General features: G+C 44.9%; 1 protein-coding gene across 2 annotated transcripts in view; it reads right to left on the reverse strand.

Moving 5' to 3' along the window:
* The window catches only part of cuedc1b (CUE domain containing 1b), a 156,365-nt gene that overhangs the window by 44,245 nt on the left and 88,670 nt on the right, over positions 1–23,450 (reverse strand). For both annotated transcript variants that reach the window (XM_043718351.1, XM_043718352.1), the window contains exon 2: positions 4,779–5,386. In XM_043718351.1, the coding sequence (XP_043574286.1) occupies positions 4,779–5,087 (309 nt within the window). In that variant the 5' untranslated portion in view covers positions 5,088–5,386. The remainder of the gene's footprint in view (positions 1–4,778; positions 5,387–23,450) is intronic.

Raw genomic sequence — 23,450 nt, forward strand, 5'->3', positions numbered from 1 at the left:
AAGCACTATGCTAAAGACTCTGGGATTCTGAAGAAGTGTCACTGGATCTGAAATGTTCACTCTGCCAGACCTGCTGAACTATTTCTGTTCTTGTCCCTGGGGTGTAGCTTGATCTCATGATCCATTTCTTCAGATGTAAGAACCAAATTGGCACTCACTGTTATTTCTCAGTCGATATTAAAAGGATTTAAAACTAAATTGAATGATGATTGGTGATCGATACTGGCACTGAGGATATTTTAGACCAGCTGCAGTAACTTTACTCAAGCATCACAAGGAAATACTTGAAGGAAAGTGACTTAGATTAGATTAGATTCTGTACAGCGTGGAAACAGGCCCTTCGGCCCAACAAGTCCACACCGGCCCTCCGAAGAGAAACCCACCCAAACCCATTCCCCTATCCTACCCTACATTTAGGAGAAAGTGAGGTCTGCAGATGCTGGAGATCAGAGCTGAAAATGTGTTGCTGGAAAAGCGCAGCAGGTCAGGCAGCATCCAGGGAACAGGAGAATCGACATTTCGGGCATAAGCCCTTCTTCAGGAATGAGGAAAGTTTGTCAGAAAAATGTCTACCCTACATTTACCCCTAACTAACGCACCTAACACTGTGGGCAATTTAGCATGGCCAACTCACCTGACCTGCACATCTTTGGACTGTGGGAGGAAACTGTAGCACCCGGAGGAAACCCACGCAGACACGGGGAGAATGTGCAAACTCCACACAGACAGGTGGGAATTGAACACAGGACCCTAGTGCTGTGAGGCAGCAGTGCTAACCACTGACCACCGTGCCGCCCATATGTAGATGGTCAGTGTGAAGAAACATGTTTCTATGGTACAATGTTACCATAACCTGATCTATCTTTTAAATTGAAAAGTATTAAATTAATTATAGTGAGTAGAATAAGAGAGGCAACTTGTTTGTCGTGTTTTCAAAGCAATTAAATGCCTTCTTTATAGGGATGACCTCCACTCTATAATAGAGGAGCTATTCAGGTTGTTGGGCTACAACATAACAGTTGTGTTTCTCTGCAACCTTGCACTATAGAAAACCACTACAGAAAATTGCACTCTCGAGGATCACCACAGAAAATTGCTCTAACTGTTCAGTAGAAAGTTTGCTTTATCCAAACAGTGTCCACAATTAGTCAATTGCGTCATAGCCAATTTGTGCTGACGAAACACGAGTTATACCAGAACCACCCGTACACACTAAGACTGCCCGATAGGCGGTGTGGCCTCTAGCTAGCTACTGCCACTACAGTCAACCACACTGAGCAGATCTATAACTCCTCACAGGCTGAGGCCCTGTTGCAAGTCTTTCCCTGTACGTCTGGCTTACGTCACCAGGCAGCAGCACGAAGGCATCACAGCACCAGGTCATTTTGGTTCTCCACTTGCTGATGGAACTTCAGTTATCTACCACACAGGGAAACGGTACAGACTTGGGAAGAGTCGGGCACAGGGAGTATTACAGGAAATGGGAGCCTGTGTTCTTCCAGTAGGAGCCATTCTGCAATGTAACCGGGACAGAGGTACTGTACAAAGTCAAAAAACACTGCTTTTTTAAAAAAAGAGGGGCCGGTTAAGATGATCACAGGAACAAGAAGCTGTTTCTGACAAGGCTTGGAACAGACCTTCACACCCATACTTTTAAATGCTGAAGAAAGCTGCAGGAGTTCCTGAGGCTGCAATTCAACCACAGAATCATTCAAGAGGCAACCATAGCTGACAAAGCAAGTCAGGGTCAGCATAAAAGCAAAAGGAAAAGCATCCAATGTGGTGAAGATCAGTGGGAAGCCAGAGGATTGGGAAGTCTTTAAAAACCAGCAAAGGATAACCAAAAAAAAAACACAGTAAGGGAGAAAAGATGAAATATGAGACTAAGCTAGCTAGTATAAGACAAGATTGCAAAACTTTTTTTTAAAGGTATCTAAAAGAGAGAGGTAAGAGTGGACATTGGAACCACTGGAAATGAGGCTGGAGATGTCGCAATGGGAAACAAAGAAACAATAGAAGAAGTGAGTGGGTACACTTTACATCAGTTTTCACATCTGAAAGTGGATAAATCCCCCTGACCAGATGGACTACACCCTCGAGTTCTGAAAGAGATAGTTGAGGAGATTGTAGAGGCATTCGTGGTGATCTTTCAGGAACCACTGGTGTCAGGACAGGTCTCAGACGACAAACTGATGAACGTAACACCCCCGTTTAAGAAAGGAGGGAGACAAGCAGGAGGCAGGAAGAACACAGCAAGCCAGGCAGCAGCAGGAGGTACAGAAGTCAGGTGGAACCCTTCTTCAGGACTGGGGGGTGGGAGTAAGGGGAGCTGCAGATAAAGGAGGGAGGGTGGCGGGATGGTGAGGGAGTGATAGGTGAACTCAGGTAGGGGGTATGGCCTGGTCGGTCGATGGGAGGAATGAATCTGCTTGGTAGCTGCAAGGAAGGATCAATGAGAGGAATGGAAGGGATGGAGAGGGGCTGAGAAGGGAGTCGGGGATGGGAAGAGGTCATTTGAAATTGGAGAACTCAATGTTGAGTCCTCCGGGCTGTAGGCTACCCAGGCGGAGGAGTTCTTCCTCCAATTTGTGGTTTGGTTGGTTGTGGCCAAGGATGGAGGAGGCCATGGATGGCCATGTTGAAGAGGGAATGGGAAGGGGAATTAAAATGGGCGGTGACTGAGAGGTCAGGTCAGCCCCTGTAGGCCCAGCTGAGATGCTCAGCGAAACGTGACTTACTAGGTCGTACCTTCTACCTGTGTTCATCCTCCCATCAACCAAACCCAAGTTCACTTATCTCTACCTCACCACCCTGCCTCTCTCCCCACCCAAAACCCTCGCCCCCTCCTTAATCTGCAGCTCCCCACTACACCCATCCCTAGTCCTGAAGAAGGGTTAAACCCGAAACGTTGAGTTTTCCACCTCCTGACGCTGCCTGGCTTGCTGTGTTCTTCCAGCCTCCTGCTTTTCTACCTTGGACTCCAGCATCTGCAGTTGTTTTGTCTCTAGCTAAGAAGGGAGGGAGACAGAGATCGGAAGCTGGTTAGCCTGACCTTGGTCATTGGAAGATTTGAGAGTCTATTATTAAGGATGAGACTGCGAAGTACTTGGAAGTGCACGGTAAAATAGGGCGGAGTCAGCACGGCTTCGTCATGGGGAGGTCATGTCTGACAAATCTGTCAGAATTCTTTGAGGAGGTAAAAAGCAAGTTAGAGAAAGGAGAGCCAGTAAATGTGATCTAGTTTGATTTCTGGGAGGCCTTTGACAAGGTGGCACACAGGAGGCAACTAAATAAGAGCCCACAGTGTTAGGGGCAAGGTATTTGACATGGGTAGAGGACTGGCTGAGAGAAGGCAAAGAGTGGGATTAAGGGGGGCTTTTTCGGGATGGCAGCTGATAACCTAGTGGAGTTCTGCAGGGGTCCAAGTTGGCACCACAAATATTCACATTATACATTAATGATATGGATGAGAGAACTGAGGGCATTGTTGCTAAGTTGCAATAGCACAAAGATCGGTGGAAGGACAAGTAGTATTGAGGAAAAATGGAGCCTGATGGAGAACTTGGACAGGCGAGGAAAGTGGGCAAAGAAGTGGATGGAATAAGATGTGGGAAAGTAAGAGATTATGCACTTTGCTGGGAAGGATATAGGTGTAGACTATTTTCTAAACGGGGAAAGGCTTCAGCTATCCGAAGCACAAAGGGACTTGGAAGTCCTAGTTCGGGAATTTCTTTAGATCAACGTGCAAATTCAGTTGGCAGTTAGGAAGGCAAATGCAATGTCAGAGTTCATTTCGAGAGGGCTAGAATATAAAAGCAGAAATGTACTGCTGGAGCTATAGAAGGCTCTGGTCAGACTGCATTTGAATGGAATTTAGAAGAATTCTAAATTCTAAATGTGGGGGGATCTGATTGAAACCGAGAGGCCTAGGTAGAGTGGATGTCAAGAAGACTAGAACCCAAGGGCGGAGCCTCAGAACGGAGACGTGGAAGAATTTCTTCAGCCAGAACATGGTTAACCTGTAGAACTCATTGCTGCAGAGGCCTGCTGAGGCCAAACCATAGAGTGTATTTAAGACGGAGATAGATAGATTCTTGATTGGTAAAGAGATCAAGGGTCATGGGAGAAGGCTGGAGAAACACATCAGCCATGATGGAATGGCAAAGCAGACTCAATGGGCCCAACGACCTACTTCTCTTCATATGCTTAATGGTCAGTATCAGAACAAGAGAAAAAAACCTCCTAAAACAGCAGGAATTAAACAAACTGCACATAACTTGTGCCTCTTTAATGTAATTGGCTTCAGACGAGCTAAAGATATTATATAATAACAAGCTGTTGCTGTGGGGAGCATCACAGCAAAAGCCAGACCTGTCCTCATCCGACATCCACACACTGCTGCTGCCCCCACCTCCTCCCCACCGAAGGCCTCACTGGATAAAGTCTAGGGCCAAATCTCCTTGTTAGCATAGAGGAGTTGATATCAAAGGACAAAATTTCAAATGTTGTATCTTGTGTGTGTTGCATCAATGTACTGCTTGAGGGTGGGTCACAGACTTAGTGACCAGGCCAGCTGTTGGAACTGAATCCAAGAATCTCCGGGTCATCCTGACTCATATCCGCATGCCACTGGCATTTTTTGTCACGTGGCCCTAACTTCACTCAAGGGTGCATTTAAACATGCCCAGCATTCACGGAGGGGGTGAGGGGTTATTCCATTGACAAAGTGTGCCAGTGCCACCCCCACTTCCCTCCAACGTTAAGGCTGTTGTGCTTACCTCTGGGGGAATACTGTCATCAGAGTCCGAGCTATCATCATAGCCATTGTCAAATCCGCAGTCCAGGTTCATCTGCAACAGCTGGTCAATGGTGGCATCCACCGCTCCATTGTTGGCCCTCAAGACACACTCGATCACATCGTAGTCCATGTTTGGAAACATAACCTTGAAGTCCTCCATGGCTTGGTTGAACTCAAGTCTCCGGACCTGTCGGGGCGGCCTGCTGTTGTTGAGCAGCTGTGACGGCGCGTTGGCTGAGCCATTCTTGGAGTTGCCATTGTTATTATTCCGCCGGAAAAGGCTGGTCATTTTCAAGAATGTCTTTCGAAATCTGCTCAGCTTGGAGTGGGAAATGGTGAGGGCTTCTTAAGGCTCACTCGCAAAGCAGCTGCAAAGCCATATCCTGAGTCAACAGAAATAAATCCCAGTGCAAACATTCAAGATACTTTATAGGAAAATGAACAAGGCCTCACAACCATGGGCTTCTGGACACAGTGAAGCACAGCAAGAATCGTCACGTGAAAAATACACCACCAGAGATCCAATCATATCCCAATCCTTATAGGCACCAGAAACTCTCACACCATCACGTCCAGCCAATGACACACCTGTAACAGAGGAACAAAGGTTAGTCATTTGCTTATAGGCTGAGACAGATACATTGAAAAAATTAAAATCTTGGCTTTCAGGAGAAAGGCAGTACTTCTATCTAACAGCCATATTTCTTGATGCCCTGTCGGTGTGGTAAAGGTCTCTCTTTTGTGCAAGTTTTTGTTTCCATCAACCAACTTGGGAGGTGAGGCAATGGCGTAATGGTGGCACAGCAGAGATATCACTGGACTAGCAATCCAGAGGCCTAGGCTAGGAGCATGGATTCAAATCCCCCTTTGGCAGCTGGTGGAATTTAAAACCGCTTAAGAAATCTAGAACTGAAAGCCTGTGACCAATCAAAAAAGTATCTGGATGGGTACATATATAGGAAGGATTTACAGGGATATGGGCCAAGTGCTGGCAAATGGCACTAGATTAATTTAGGATATCTGGTCAGCACATAGGACTGAAGGGTCTGTTTTTGCACTGTACAGCTCTATGACTCTATAATTGCAGTTCTTTTCCTTATTTACATTCATGACCTTGGCATGAAAGGGACAATTCTGTCTGCTGACAATACAAAACCTGGAATTGCTGTAAACTGTGAGCAGGGCAGCGCAGAACTTCAAAAGGATATCAGAATCACTGAATCCCTACAGAGGGGAAGCAGGCCATTTTGCCCATTGGATCCATACCAACCCTCCGAAGAGCATTCCATCCTGACTCACTCCTTACCCTATTCCTGTAACCCAGCAATCCACCTGACCTGCACATGTTTGGACCTTTGGGAGGAATCCAGAGCACCTGGAGGAAACCCACGCAGACACGGGGAAAGAACGTGCAAACTCCAAACAGACAGTTGCCCGAGGCTGGAACTGAACCCGGGTCGCCGGTGTGGCAGCAGTGCCAACCACTGGGCCACCGTGCCATGTAATTGACTGGTCGGTGGAGTGGGCAGATGAAGTTCAATGTGGGGAAGTGTGAGGTACTGCAATTTGATAGAAAGAACATGAGGAGATGGTACTGCTCCGAAGGGTGTGCATGAGCAAAGAACTCTGGGTGCATAGGTACATAAATCATTAAAGATGGGAAGAGAGATGGAGAGGCAAAGGAATAAAGCTTACAGTTCTCTACTCTTTATTAATAGTGGCACAGAGTACAAGAACAAAGATGTTGTGCTAAACCCTAATTATAACTAAGCTGGTGTATTATGTTCAGTTCAGAGTGCTACACCTCAGGAAAGGTGTGAATACATTGGAGAACAAGGTTTATGAGAATAGCTGCAGGGATGAGAAACTTTAGTTCTGGGGTTAAATTGGAGAAATTGGGACTGTTTTAGTTGGACAGGAGAAAACTAAGAGGAGATTTGATGGCAGTTTTCAAACTCATGAGCAGTCTGTACAAAGTGGATGAGGAGAAGCTGTTCCTGCTTGTAAAAGGATCCAAAACGAAGGGGAACAGATTTAACATAATTTGCAAGAGAAGAAAATACAACGTGAATAAAGCTTTTTCACATAGCGGCTCATTAGCATCTGGAATATATAGCCTGGAAGGCATTCAAGAGTGTATTTCTATTCAAATAATCATCTAATGTGTAGGGTTACAGGGAGAGGCAGGATCATAGAATAATTTTAGTGAGGAAGCAGGCCATTCAGCTCAAGTCCACACCAACCCTCCAAAGAGTATCCCATCCCTGCATTTCCCATGGCTAATCCACTTAGCCTGCACATCCCTGTACACTATGGACAATTTAGCATGGTCAATCCACACATCTTTGGACCAAGGGAAGAATCCAGAGCATCTGGAGGAAACCCACACGTACACAGGGAGAATGTCTGTGTAGAGTTTGCACAATCACCCAAAGGTGGAATTGAACCCAGGCCCCTGGTGCTGTGAGGCAGCAGTGCTAATCACTGAGCCACGATGCCGCCCTGTGCTGTGAAGAATGACATTAAGTTATAATACTCACTCAGAGAACCAGATGGGCCTATTATCCCCATTCTGCACTGTAACAATTGTGAGATCACTTCAGCAGGACATTCAAAATCAAACACTTGGAAGACGCAGCAAGTTCTCTTCCCTGAAGGACATTACTGAAAGATCTGGCAACTTCCACGATTATTATTCCTTGCACTCGCTCATAATCAACTTGATGTATTGAATTTAATTTCGCAACTGGTGTGATTTGAACTCACCGTTGATCATTGCTGAATGAAGAATAGCAGATTTATTACGCTATTGGACTGTGAGCAGTCGATTTGAGATTTCAGGTCAAATTAACAACACAATAACATTACCTCTCAGTGCAATAGTATTAGATTGGATATCACATCAGGTGAAGTAGATTGCTATGGTGCCATATAGCTCAAAGATTCCATGTATGATCGTCTGTCTGAGAGTTGTCTGCTCACATTGGAGGGGGCAGTTCAGGTGCATTTTCATAGGCCCCTCTGAACCATGGGCTAAGAGGGCAAGATTTGGGTTTCCTCTGCTATCTAGCAGATGTGTAGAATCTTTGGATAGGACAGGAGCAGAAGCAGCTGGGTGGCAGTAATCTCCTCCCAACTTTGAGGTCTGTTAACTCTCAATGTCTACTGTTGCATTTCATTGATGGACATTCTGGACAAAGAACCATAGGATAATCACTCTGAATTCACATCAAAGCAAGAGTCGATTCCTTCAGAGGCAGTGACAATCTGATGGGTGGGAGCTCGCTGACACTACACACAACGGATAAAGAAAGTTGCCTCTAGATCATGAATTACAAATAGCAAAAATAAATTAACAGACAATTACAAAGTTGGAGACTATGAAAGTGTTGCCATGTGCCTTTTTTAAAATATTCATTCATAGGATGTGGCCATCGCTGGCCAAGCCTGCATCTATGGGCATCGCTGGCCAAGCCTGCATCTGTGGCCAACCCTAGTTGCTCAGAGAACTGTTAAAGAGTTAACCACATTGAAGTCACATGTAGGCCAAACCAGGTAGGACATTAGTGAACCAGATGGGGGTCAGTAAAGGATTCATGGTCATCATTAGGCTCCTAATTGTGGATTTTATTTTTGAATTCAAATTCTATTATCGACTATGGCAGCATTTGAACCCAGGTCCCCAGAATATTACTGGGGTCTCTGGATTAATGGCCCAGTGAGAGCCCTTCACCTCCCCATTTCTCACTACAAACCACATCTCCACTTTCTTTCCTCACCGACTGCAGGTGCTGATTTGTGTTAGGACTACAATAGCTTACCAGTGCCATTTTACTGTACTTTCACAATGGCCCGTTTAATTCTCAGATTCAAACAATTCCCTTTCAACTGAGAGGATTTAACCTTAAGCTATGACAACCTGTTTTATATTAGTCAGCGAGACATAGGACTTTGAAGATAGCCTCCTAATCCTGGCTGGGTGTTGTTATACTGTTCTGCTTCACAGGCAACAGCTGGTTGGCTATAACCAGCAGCAATAGTCAGCCACTGTATTATTAAAGCTGTAAGCTGAGCACGGGCTTTCTATACAGTAGGTCTCTATAATCATGCTTACCTCTATCTCAAGGTGAAGGCCTAGTGGTATTAGCACTGGACTGTTCATCCAAAGACCTGGGTTATGTTCTGGGGACCCTTCTACGAATCCCACCATTACAGATGGTGGAATTTTTCAGTCAATTTTTAAAAATCCAGAATTAAAGGTCTAATGATGACTGGGTCCATTGTTGATTATTGGGGAAACACTCATCTGGTTCACTTTGGGGAAGGAAACTGCCATCCTTACCTGGCCTGGCCTACATCTGAGTCCAGACCCACAGCAATACAGTTGACTCTTAATTGCCCTCTGGGTAATTAGGGATGGGCAATAAATGCTGGCCCAGCCAGTGATGTCCTCATCCCGTGAATGATTAAAAATTACTCCAGTTTCAGCTTTGTTTTTAATTCTTTCACGGGAAGCAGACCAACGTGTCGACCGTTCCTAATATTACTTGAACGGAGTGGCTTGTGCGACCATTATAGAGGACATTTAAGAGTCAAGATGTTAATGTGTATCTGGAGTCACGTGTAGGGCAGACTTTCCTTTCTATTAGGGAGCTAGATGTGTTTTTACAAACATCAATATTGGTTTTCATACTTACCATTACTGTGATTAGCTTTATAATTCCACATATTTTAACTGAATTTTCTTTCACCAGCTCCTAAACGGAGTCTGAACTCCAAACCCCAGAATGTTTGCTCGTACCTTAGACTACCCAGCCAGTGACTGGTCTTTATATAAAGTCTCTACCACAGTGAGAGACAGCAATACATCAGCACCTGAACTGGAAGCAAGGTGGGACACGACAGGAGTTAGAGCAGACAAGTCTGTTATCTCTGAAAAGGATGCCCACTTTTTAAAAAAAAAAATTCATGTGATACAGAGATTGTTAGATAGCCCAGCATTTGCTGCCCATCCCCCACTGCCTGCAAGAAGCAGAGCCTCCACAAACTACCAGAGACTGAATTCATCAGCAAAACTGCAGCCACCTCTCCAGATTACAGGCAAGATTATTTCTCCAAGAAAATTGCAGTTAGATACATAATACAAATTACGTGGGATAAAACCAACCCCAACCACTTCAAACAAGTATTTTAATCCAGGAACGACTGATAGCCGTACTTTCCCAATCACCATCTTCCTGGCTGGGAGTCCAGCCGTCACATTATGCAGCCTTCTATTAATGAGATTTTGGAATGGAACTTCTCAAACTCCTTGCAGCAGCTAACAGCTAGACTGTATGTCTTTTGAAAGGTGAAGGGATCCCTTTGGAAAAATGAGTGCTAATGTTGTTAAGAAGTTTTTTTTCCCACGTTGATAAAAGTCATGTTGAACTTTAGATACACAATAAAGCAACTCCAGGATTCAGCACGAGGAATCCTTTCCATAAAGGGAAACTGGCCAGTATTCAATGACAAACTCTTTCCTGAGATATGAACTTTGGCTGTATTGTGTATTCCTCTCACCCCACCACCTCGCCCTCCCTTGCCAGTGACAATAAGCTGGAAAATTTTGAGAGCAAGTACTGGGGTGACCAAAAGCATTCTTGATGAAGGGCTTATGCCCGAATTGTCAACTCTCCTGCTCCTCGGATGCTGCCTGACTGGCTGTGTTTTTCCAGCTCCACGCTTTTTGACGAAGCGGCTATTGCTGAATGAGTGGGCAGTTCTGGCAAAGAGAGGGTTCAGTTAGCATTTGAGAGCACCGTGAGGAGTTGCAGAAGGCCCAGGCCCTGAAAATGAAACACATTCAGCTCCAGCCAAGGCCCGTCTCTTAGTCTGCAGCGTGCCTTGCACACCTAAAGCGTCACTGGCCATGCCAGCCTCTATTGCCCATCCCTCATTGTCCTTGAACTGCTGCAGTCCACCTGGAGTGACCACAATGCTGTTACGGAGGGACGTCCAGGATTTTGATCCAGCGATACTGAAGGAACAGTGATACAGTCCCATATCAGGATGGTGTGTGGCGCTTGGAGAGGAAGCTGCAGGTTATGGTTTTCCATCAGCTGCTCTTGTCTTTTTGGGCAGTAGAGATCAAGAGCTTGGCAAATGCTGTCAAAGGAGCTGTGGTGAGTTACTACAATGGATCTTCTAGATAATGCAACCTGCTGGTGAAGGAGAGAAAAAGAGTGAATATTTAAATGTGGGTGCCAATCAAGTGGGGCATTTGTCCAGGATGGTGTTAAGCTGCTTGAGTGTTGCACTCATCCAAGCAAGTTGACAGCTTTCGGTCAAATTCCTGACCAACATTCGCTCTAAGCTGCTGGGAATGTATTGTTCTGCTTCTGATGCGACCTTGGAAGTCCACACAGCAAGAAGAAACATTACAGGGGAACGGATGTTCATGACTCGTGGCTTGTAAAGGGCGGACAGGATTTGGGGAGTCAGGAGATGAGTTCTTTCAGCTCAGGAGAAAGTTCCGCGCCAGCACAGAAGCCCGATGGCATCGAGTTGCTGATCTGATCACAGCACTAGTCATTGCCAGACTAACTCCTGCGTTCATCCGGCCTCCTGATCGCCCCGCGTTCCTCCGGCCTCCTGATCGCCCCGCGTTCCTCCGGCCTCCTGATCGCCCCGCGTTCCTCCGGCCTCATGATCGTCCTGTCTTCACCAATCCCCACCTCAGCAGCCTGCCTCTGCCATCCCTTATCTGCAGCTCCCCTTACCCCCACCCCCAGTCCTGAAGAAGGGTTACACCCAAAACATCGACATCTCCACCTCCTGATGCTGCCTGGCTTGCTGTGTTCTTCTAGCCTCCTGCTTTTCTACTTTGGATTCCAGCATCTGCAGTTTCTTTTTGCCTCAGACTAATTCCAAGCCTGGCTTCGTCAACGTCCCTCTTAACACTTAGTCCTCAATGGGCGAAACACCCAGATGCTTCTTTCTATCTCAATTTCAGATTGGCTCTATCCCTGTTCTAGTCTGTCCACAAGCCAGTACACAGCTACTGGCTTGTGGACAGACAGAATCACTCAGTCTGTGAATGAATTCAGCCTTGCAGAAGGGAAGTGTAGCTGCATTGCGAACAAAGCATTGTGTGTTGCATGTGCCAAATCCACTGCCAACCACTGGATCCAGGAAGTAAGCCACAATATTGTTGACACATCCTTTTCACCCTCTGTGGCCAGAGATCATGTGAATCTTCCCTTGCTTCTGTGCGCTTTGCTTTTGTTTATGACTAAGAATTGTTTTCAACCCAAATTACAAAGTAAAGATTCCAACTGGAATTCATTCAAGTTCATGAACGGACCATCTCTGAGCTTTTGCTGACAACACAAGATGGCTTCCTGCTGGCTTTGCAACAAGGCCCTTGCCAAGCTCTCGTCAATTGAGCAAGCGATCATTTATCACTTCAAGAACAGGCCTCTGGAGGCCCGTTAGTGCAAATTGTGTTTGCTGGACAGCAAGTGTCACTGTACTCAATGAGGGCAATGAAGTGGTCAGGAGCAGATAGCCTAAGAGTGAGCCAGTTCACTGTAATATACCCTTAAAACACAGGAGTAGGCCATTTGGCCCCTCGTTGCTGCTCTGCCAGTCAACTAGATCATGGCTAATCTTCAACCTCAACATTTTTCTCCCCATATTACCTCCAAATGTAGAAATTCACCGATCTCTGTCTCGAATTTGCACAGGGAGCAAGAACAGAGGCAATTGGGGGTGTATGCGAGTCAAATCATCGAAAAGGTGACACTGCATTTTGGAAAGCAGCTAGTAGGCTTTCAGAATCCGGAGACCCTACAAGTATAGATACAGACTATAAAAGGAAGGATAATTGGGTGAACCTTCATAAAATAATGGTTTGAGGACAGCACAGTGGTTCAGTGATTAGCACTGCTGCCTCACAGCACCAGGGACCCAGGTTCGATTCCAGTCTCAAGCGACTGTCTGTGTGGAGCTTGCACATTCTCCCAGTGTCTGCACGGGTTTCCTCCACATGCTCCAGTTTCCTCCCACAGTCCAAAGATGTGCAGGTTAGGGTGAATTGGCTATGCTAAGTTGCCCCTACTGTTCAGGGATGTGTAGGTAAGGTACATGAGTCAAGGGAAATGTAGAGTAGGTAGGGGAATGGGTCTGGGTGGGTTACTCTTCGGAGGGTCAGTGTGGACTTGTTGGGCCGAATGGCCTGTTTCCACACTCTAGAAATTCTATGGCTTCTATAATTGGAGTACTGTATCCAATTCTGGATACCACTCCGAAGGAAGGACGTCTTAGAAAGAAAAGACAAAGGAAAATGGCTTCAGGAGTGAGGGACCTTGGTTCCATGGGTAGAATGGAGAGGCTGAGGCTGCTTTCCCAGTACAGAACAGAAAATTAGGGAATTTTAAAGGTGTTCAAAATCATCAGGGTTCAGACACAGTGTGATTAGGAGAATCTGTTCTCCTTGGTCATGATTTGGAGGTGCATCTGAGATGGCATTGCACCTACTATTAAAGTTCACTTGAGAATGTAACTCTTAAAAATAATAGTTCTACGATTTACGTAAGAAAGAACTGAAACCAATATGGTCATGCTAAAGGATGAGAGACTTAACAAACAATCCAGCTCTTTTTCAATATATAATTTCAGTTGCATCACACTATAAACTTAGGCTATACATTGTGTCTTACAATCTTATTCTCCACAACCGCCTGATGAAGAAGCAGTGCTCCGAAAGCTAGCGCTTCCGAATAAACCTGTTGGACTATAGCCTGGTGTTGTGAGAGTTTTAACGTTCTCACTGGTGGAAGGGTTGAGAATAGTGGAGACCAATTCAAGATGAATGGCAAAAGACAACGTGAGGAATAATTGTTCTCTATAAAAAGTAGCTGAGATCTGGAAAACACTGTCCGAGTGTGTGGTGGAGGCAGAGTCAATTGTGATTTTCAAAAGCAAACTTGATAATTTTCTGAAGAGAAAACTGCAGTTTTTCAAGGCAGGGGGAGTAGGAGTAACTACATGGCTTTTCCAGAGAACTAGCACAGACATAATGGGCTGAATAGACCTCCTTGTGTTCAGATTTAAATCTGGGATTCCATAGTTAAGAGAGAAACAGATTGTTGTTGTTCGAAAGGCCCAGAATTTTCCAGAGATATGAAGAGAAGGTGGAGGGAATGTGGCACATCATGAACTGTGCTTCCAGAGCACCAGCACAGTCACAACAGACCAAACTGTCTTGTGTTATCACCATTCTATGTTTCTATATTTTGACCCACTTTACCGGTCATGAAATAGTGTGGTGCTTCGACCTCAGACTAATTCCATGCTTGCACTTAGTCTGCAGCCATAATGGTGTTAAGTAGGGAAATCCTAGATACCTAGGTCCAGGAATGAAGAAGCAACTTTCACTGAGTGGCAGGAGACTCAGCAGTGGTTTTGCGCCACTAAAGATTACAGACAGTCAGAATAGAAGGGGAGGCAACGGCCAAGTGGTATTATCGCTAAACTGACCAGGTAATGTTCTGGGGACCTGGGTTCGAGTCCTGCCATGGCAAATGGTGGAAACTGAACTCAGTAACATCTGGAATGAAGAGTCCAATGAATCCAATGTTGGGGGAAAAGCCATCTAGGTCACTGATGTTCTTGAGGGAAGCAATCTGCCATCCCTATCCAGTCTGGCCTACATGTGACCCCAGACCCACAGCAATGTGGTTGACTCTTAACTGCCCTCTGAGCAATTAGGGATGGGCAATAGATACTGGCCCAGCCAGCGACTCCCTGATCCCCTGCCTCATGCTGCTGTGACCTGCGAGTTAGAAGTAAAAGGCTGAAGATTGTTCAGAACCTGCTGTGTTCAGCAGGGACTGCTTCATGATTAAAGGAATCACGAAGGGAACTGAAGACGAGAGAGTAGACTGCTCGATTACTAATGTTACACAGGAGCGAAGATCATGGATTATGCAAATGAAGTTAGCATGGTTGACAGCACTGCCCTGACACCACAAGTGTGTAATGAGATAAAGGACTGTGGATGATGGAGATCTGAAACAAAAAACAAACAAAAAGTCACCGGACTCAACATTAACTCTACTTTCTTCCCACAGATGCTGCCAGACCTGGTGAGTTTCACCAGCAATCTCCGAATGTGTTTCAACCCTAGTGTTGCCCTATAGGTTTCTGAGAAACTCAGAAGGTCTGGAAGCATCTGTGGAAAGAGAAACAGTTAATGTTTCAAGTCCAATGGCCCTTCTTCAAAACTTTACCTCAAGGGTGCAGCGCTGTATCTGCATGAAATCAGCAAGTGGAACAGTTTTCTTTTGACCTTTACTTATCTCAGTTTTGCAAGGTCTCCTTATCTTATCATCCAGCACGTTTCCATTCCCAGATCCAGTCTGCGTTGTGGTGAAGTTGAGCAGAAACCAAACAATTTTGGTTTATCAATAGAACAGAAGAAAATCCTTTCCATCATTTCCGACATGGCGACTGGTCAGCTTGCGGGACAATACTTTGCCCCTTTGGATTCCTACGGTTTGTATCTGGGACACGTCTGAGCAATGTCTTGTCACTGCCGGGCAACCCCAAGTGACTGCATTAGCTGGGAGCTGTAGCTGGGATTTTAGTAATGTAGCTGGGATATTAACACCTCCTTGAGCTGCAGCACTATGTCCTTCCCTTGCCATTGAGATGTAGCTGACTAAAGTGGCTGGCCATTGGCAGCGCTGATGGCAAGACCCTCACCTCGGAAAGAGGTCCGGCAGGATTATCCACTTCACACTTTTAGTTGAAGACATCTTCGGCTTTGCCAGAGACACACAGAGAAAAACATGAGGAAGAGAATTTGGATGACGCAAGAGTGAAAGAAGCAGAAAACTGAGAGCTGGATCTTCAGCATCTGCCAAGTCAGGCCACAGTAGTCAAGTACCTCATGAAGAGAGATAACTGTTAGTTGGCTGACTGGGATTTTCCAGGGAATTTCCCTGCGGATGACAAGGGACATGTCATGGCCTTCCAGTCTGCCTGGGAATAGGAGCATGCAGATGGAACAGGAGCATGCAGATGGAACAGCCATCTACAGAATACTTACTACCTTCCCTCAGCAATGGTCTGGCTGCAAGAAACATTCTAGAATTTGTTTGAGGAAGTTGGAGAGAGAGTACCTCCATATTGAACTCGTCCCTTCTTTGCTTACCCCCAACTATGATGTCAGAATGACCCTCCACCTTCACTGGGAATGGAGACCATTAGCAGGTCAATTAAATGGCCCCCCGATGGCCGTCCTTCTTCTCCAAGCCCCTCCCCTCCCCAGTCTTGGGAGGAGTAGTCCTGCTCAGAAGGAGGGAGAGAAAGCACTAGAAAAACAGCAAGGGAATGAGACAGAGCAAGAGTCAAGACTGAGGGAAACCAACAAGAGGGGGAAAAAAGTAACTTACATTTATATGGCGCTATCTTGCGTTACTCAGACATGGCATGTTGCATCATTCATCACGTTTGAAGTGCAGATAATTGTTAGAGGCAACCACGTCAACCACAAGCTCCCAAAAATGACAACTAAAACAACCCCCTTCATCTGTTTTGGATGCCGCTGCTTAAGACAAGTTGGCTGGGACACAAAGGTGAACTCCCTGTTCTCTATTGCAAGATATTTAATATCTACCTCAACGCAGACTAGTTCCAGAGAATTTCACCTCACTTACATCATGTTCCGATGATGGTACTCCCCCTTCCCGACAGCCGGATTAAATTACTGATGCTCTTTCCCAATTTGAATTCAGGAGCATTAAAGGCAGTTGGGCCTGACCTTAGAAGGAATTCCTGGAATTTGCATCACTGGCAGACCAGCCAGTTGATTGTACGGAAATGAATGCTGTTGGGAATCCTGCATCACCCTTTAGATTAGTTTCCGGAAACTGCAGTGTTACCGACCAGTAAGTGACGATTCACAGGTGTACAAACTCTCATTATTCACCTGTGACTTACGTTAAAAATCACTTCACGTCAAGTATATTCCCAGTGAAGGTGGACTCTAAAGGCTGGAGGGCCATTTTGACGTCACAGTTGGGGGTAAACAAGGGAGGGGCTCCTTCAATATGGAGGGACCCTCTCTCCAACCTCCTTAAACAAATTATAGAATGCTTCTTGCAGCCAGGCCATTGCTGGGGGAAGGCAGTAAGTATTCTTAGATGGCTGTTCCATCTACATGCTCCTGTTCCCAGGCAGACTGGAAGGCCATGACCTGACACCTGAATTGTCCCTGTCATCCGCAGGGAAGATCCCTGAAAAATCCCAGTCAGCCTCCTTTAAATCAACTAACTTCTCAATTATCTCTTTGTGAACAAATGAATTTATCTGACCTACAAGGAAACCAAGTGTTTGGTGTATTTAAAGACACTATTTCCCACAGTTGTCCCCAAAGATAAAGATTCTATGAACAAGTTGCACAGTGTAGCTATTACATTAAGTTTACATCTTACATTTGGGCCATTCAGCCTATCTGCTCACCACACAAGACCCCTCATGTCACCCCATCAACACATCCTTTTGCTTCCCTTCTTTCACCTAGAATGTCAAAATTCTCCTCAAACGTTTCTGTGGTAAAATTCTCATCCTTGTTACCAATTGTTTAGTCCTTCCCAACTCTGCAACTTCAGTTGTCCCACAACCCTGAGAGATGTCTCTGATCCTCCAATTCTGGTCTCTTCCACAACCCTGATTTTAAATGTTCCACCATTGGTAGCCACACCTTTAGCTGTCAAGCTCCTCAACACTACATTCCTTTCCTACATGACCTGCCTCCCAACCTCATATCCAAACCTTTCAAGAATTTTCACCAGGCTTTCAGTCATCTTCCTTAAATTGACCTTACATGGCTCAGTGTTCAAATTTGATATAGTTCTGTGAAACACCTTTGGACATTTATATAGTCCCTATAATGTGGTAAAATTTAAATTGCTGTTGTTATAGTTGACAAGTGGGGATTAGTAATTCATGATTAGTAATGGTATCCAGAATGCACATGGTATTAGATTTTAATTGAATTTTCTAATGCCATGGGCAATCCTGAGTGGGTATCAATTTGAACATATATCGTTATTGAGAACAGGTGGAGCACAATTAGAAGAAAGTTGGGTGTGCCTACACAGACATTCCCATGGCAACCACACCTAGATGAGCACCTCTGCAATTGTTGTGGTGTTGTATACTCTGGTTCCCTCAAGTATGTTAACTATTTCATCTCTGGCATTTATTTAGTAACTTTTGTTTCCTTTATCCTCTTGAAAAGTTAATGGCGTTAGTTGAGATGCAGCTTGTTCAAATGGTTAATATTCAGTTCTCGTAATTCCCAGTGGGTCTTTTTTCCAATACTGTGAAGTACCACAGCTCCCCATTCTTCGACTCCAGCCTCAGGCGACTGTCTGTGCAGAGTTTGTACATTCTCCCAGTGTCTGCATGGATTTCCTCCGGGTGCTCCAGTTTCCTCCCACAGTCTAAAGATGTGCAGGTTAGGTGAATTGGCCATGATAAATTGCCCGTAGTGTTCAGGGATGTGTAGGTTAGGTGCATTAGTCAGGGATAAACATAGAGTAATAAGGTAGGGGAATGGGTCTGGGTGGGATACTCTTCATGGGGTTGGTGTGGACTTGTTGGGCCAAAAGTCCTGTTTCCACACTAGGGATTCTATGAAACTATTGCCACCATGTGGACAGTCCACTAAATCACAGACTGGGCAGTTGTCTGGAAGAAAAGTCTGGCAAATGTTTCACTTTCTGAGGCCAACTCCAACAACCAGCTAATGTTCCAACCAGAGTTTGGTCTGGCTTAGCCACAGGATTTCCTGCTCCCAAGTTCAAGATGCAAGTCCAATCTCCGTTTATAATTATATAATGCCTTTAAACAGGGTAAAATACCTTCCAGGAAGGATCATCAAACATCATGTTAAGCTTTTCCAAGGCATCCCAATCCCATCAATTCTGACTTGGTCACCTTAATGATAGAAAAGCAAAGTTGGATATTCAGGCACATCCCCACTGGTCTCACCTGCACGTCAGTACTGTACTTGACTATATAGGCCTCGGCCTTGTTGCACCTGCCAGGGAAATCCTTGGCAATTTGATGGGGGGGAGGGGGAAGCGGGGAAAGCCAGTGTTACACGTTGCTGCCTAGCTTGCTCTTTGTCACACTGGGGATTCATGTTCGTTGTCAGTACGATGAACAGCAAAGCCCACCCCTACTTTGCACAATGCCAGCTTACTAGTGCCGCTGGAGTACCTAACTCAATTCAAGAAAGCTGCACTGTGACAAAAAGAAGGAGAAGCAAAATAAAGACAGGGATGAGGGATTATGGCTGACCTGTACGCTAACATCATTTACCTGCCTTTGTTTCATAACTCTCAATGTCCACATCTAATGAATGTCTAACTTGAGAGCTCCAGTTGCTCTCTGTGCAAGAGAGACCTCGGGAGTGCGGTGAATAAAAGTGACTTTTAAATTAGAAGGCTGAATGCCATGATCAAACTATTTCATTCCATTAGAAAAGCAGAAGGCAAATTATACACAGGCAGCACAAGTAGAAAGTTGAAGACTCGAGAGACCAAATCGGACATTAATGAGTACAAATGCTAACAAGTAACTTGCCCTGTACACTGTGGATTCAATGGACAGTCAGTCACACAGCAAGAAGCCTGCACTGTGATACAGAACCTAAAACTGAAATAATGGCTTGTACTGACTCTGAAGGCAGCTCCTCACTACAAGTCGAACAGCCAAGTGCCCTGACACATTTTTTTACCTGTGTGAAAGGCTCGTAGTTTGTCTGCACCTCACGGGAGCGAATCAAACTCCAGCTCACCCCAGTGCTTTAGGGCCAATGTTCTTTACTGTGTTGCTGGCCAGGACCCAGGAGAATGGAAAAAAAAACTGAAGTGTCTTGCCAGAAAGCTTGCTTTGCGAAAATATGTTCAAGGAGATCGCTTCCAAGGCAAAGAGGGTGAGACACATAATTCACGAGGTGAGGGGAAACATCAATTTGCAGGGAATGAAGACCCCAGCTGTTGTCCCAGTATCTGCAATGGGACAAACACTGAGCATCAGGTGAGCATACGTACCCTAGGATTCAGTTACCTGTATATGGCAAGGCTGGGGGGGGTCACTACTAGGAAGGGAACGGGGCTACTTTCAAAAACTAGTAAAAACACAAGGAAGCCATACTGCATCAGGCCCAAAAGCAGTTAACTGGGGGACTTTCTTTTATTTTTAAGATGCTAAGCTTAAACAGTGCAAGGAAAGTCCTCCCAGTGGTTTCGTGAACTCTGAAGTGTCAATTTCTGAAGAAAAAGGAAGCAACTATATTTGTTCACCTTCACCCAGAGATGACAATGCGGGACCTTTCCTTCAATGCAATTCTTGGTGGAACAGGATCATCGAGTTCCATAAACATCCTGGTTCCCGAGTGGAACATCTACCAACTTTCTGTCGATCCGGCACATCTGCAAACATGGTCGGTCACACTGGTCTTGTTTCTCCCATGCAGATAGGCCTATATCGTTAGGGCTGGGAGAATCTCTTGTTTCTCTGTACCTCCAGGTTGGCAATACAAGCCGACATTGTAAACATCTCCATTTAAAGGCTGTGGTGTAAAAACTTGGGACTGGAGGATGTCATTCTCCATCTCCAAATAGGGTTGATCTGTACTGCATATTTATCTACCTCTGACCTCATTTCCTCCACACCTTGTCTGATGAACACTGATCAACCACAAGTTTGAAAATTTCAATCAATATTTGGCCTTTCCTTCCCCATTTTTGGGGTGGAGGAAAGTGGAGGAGAGAAGAGGATCCAGAGTGAGAACAAAAGCCAAGTGACAATCTGAATTTAGAGCAAGGTGTTGACATGACAGTAGGTCAACATTGACTGAGGTGGAAGGTGATGAAACAGATGTGATACTCAAGTAATGTTTAAGATTGGGGGGTGGGAAAGGGGAGAGAGAGAGAGAGAGAGAGAGAGAGAGAGAGAGAGAGAGAGAGAGAGCATGCTGGGTATTGTATTTAAAACTAGTAGCATGTAGAACGGAAAGGGACTTGAATGGAGGCCACAGTAGTGTCAATAAATCAGAAAGGTTGTGTCAGAAATAGAAAAGACCGCAAGCCAGAGGCAATAGGGGAATTGGTCATTTGGCAATAGCAGTTGCTGGAGCCTTGCCCGATCACATGAAGAGGAACTTGAAGAATCTTCTCAGCGATAGAACAATAATGACTTATAGGGCAGACGTCAGCTTTCTAGAGTATTATGGGTCGATAAAAGAAAAATTAAAGTGTTTGGCACAAGAGAGGAAACATTGTCTTGGAAGAGACTTTAGCAGAGGAAACATCTGGTTCCAATTTGAGGCCAGGGAGAGAGTAAGCAACATTTTAAGTCACTTAAAACCCCTTCACTCGCACGGAATTAAAATCACACCTAACAAGTTCACTAGCATCCATACAGAATAAATATAGAGCCAAGAGATAGCACAGCCAGAGTTGTAAGAAGATTTGAATGGCTGTGCAGACTCAATCTGCTGAATGGTCTACATTTTTTCCCGATGCCTTATGGACTTATAGGCCACACAGTTTTAAAGATTGCAATTTCCATTAAAGGACACAGAGAATGCCAAAAGATGCCAAAATATAGACTCTATAAGGCAAGCAGACTGAATAATGTAAGCACAAGGGGGTGCAACTTGGTTCACTAACACTGAGCTAGCATGCTCGACAAATAACGAGGCAGAATTCCACGCGTCGATTACTTGTCACTTGTGCTGGAAACTGGATATGTGCAGATGTTGGGACATTGCAAGACTCAACCTGGAGGACTGCCTGTACTTTGTATGGTCCTATATCAAAAGAAGGAGGGAGGAACAGGTGAAATTGGGCAAATTTGATCATATTTACATTAAACAAGTATTATACTACAATCACCTCCCTTTGAGATTCAAAGGCATGATCACTGCAAATCAAAAGACTGGGAATTCGACAGTGAGTAGCTCATCTCCTGACTCCTCAAGGTCTGTCCATCATCTACAAGACATTAGGCAAGTGTGAGATGGAATACTCTCCACTTGCTTGGCTGAGTGAAGGTTCTAACAACATTCAACCTGCCTGACATCACATCCATCATGTTACACATCACCTTTCCTTCACCATGGCAGCAATATGAACCATTGACAGGAAAAAGTGCAAAAACTCATCAAGACTCCTTTGACAATATCTTCCAAACCCATGATCTTTATCACCCAAAAGGACAAGGACAGTATGGGAACACCACCCTCTGCATGTTCCTCTCCAAGGCACTCACCATCTACATTACTGTTCCTTCATGGTCACTGGGTCAAAATCCTGGAAATTCCTGCGATAACAGCTTAGAAAAGGTGCATACATGGTCATCTGAAGCTGCACACAAGTTTAAGACCAGCAAGACACTCCCCGCACACCATATGATCATTCCAACTTGGTCTTTGATTTTAAGTTGTGGGGTTTAATACTTTAATCACCTCCCTCAAACCTCTCTGAAGGGATTTAGATACCATAAGTTACATGACATAGATGTGGACAACTATTGAACCACATCTTATACAGTTTCCATCTCAAATAAACAAATGGTCATACAATGAGACTAAAAGAACCTCATGCATTACTGTCACTGATTTTTGCTAACTGTTTTAATAAATTCTTTTTTAAACTTCATACATGCAGACAAAAGCCTTTCTGAGCTTAAAGCACTAGTTCCAAGTTAAAATGAATGTTGTACACTGTCAACTTTGTGGGATTGACGTTAGTCATAAGAGTGATAGAGATGTACAGCATGGAAATAGACCCTTCGGCCCAACTCATCCATGCTGACCAGATATCCTAAATTAATCCAGTCCCATTTGCCAGCATTTGGCCCATATCCCTCTAAACCCTTTCTGTTCATGTATCCATCCTGATGTCTTTTCAATTACACACACACACACACACACACACACACACTCTCTGCATTTTAGGTCCCTTTGAAACCTTTCCCCTTTGAAACCTATATCCCTCTAATTCCGGATTTCCCCCACCCCAGACCTTGTTTATTTATCCTGTCCATGACCCTCATGATTTTATAAACCTCAATAAAGGTCACCCCTCAGCCTCCGATGCTCCAGAGAAAACAGCCCCAGCCTATTTAGCATCTCTCTGTAGCTCAAATCCTCCAACCCTGGCAACATCCTTGTAAGTGTTTTCTGAACCCTTTCATGTTTAACAACATCTTTCCTATAGCAGGGCTGTCTTATTTCCCATTACACAGGAATTGTTAGGTAAGAGATACTTAACAGGGACCATCACCATTTTGTAAAGGAAAAGAATGCAGCTGTCAAGGTGTGGTGAATGACTCAAGTGCCAGGAACCTCAATGGCATTTAAAGACAAATTATTTATCTGCAATGCGTTCAGGCTGCAAAAAGATCTGTCAATAATGTTCCCTTTGAATTTCAAAGCAGGAACAGTATGCTAACAAATTGGCAAAACACAGGTGAATTCAGAGAAACACAACCAGAATCTTAAAATCTGACCAAGACAGCTATAAACTTTGGTGGTCAATTAGAACTCTGTCAGTCACGTGAGACTCATCAAAAAACCACAAGA

This window comes from Chiloscyllium plagiosum, chromosome 28 (assembly GCF_004010195.1).
Source record: "Chiloscyllium plagiosum isolate BGI_BamShark_2017 chromosome 28, ASM401019v2, whole genome shotgun sequence".
In the NCBI taxonomy this organism is placed as follows: domain Eukaryota; kingdom Metazoa; phylum Chordata; class Chondrichthyes; order Orectolobiformes; family Hemiscylliidae; genus Chiloscyllium; species Chiloscyllium plagiosum.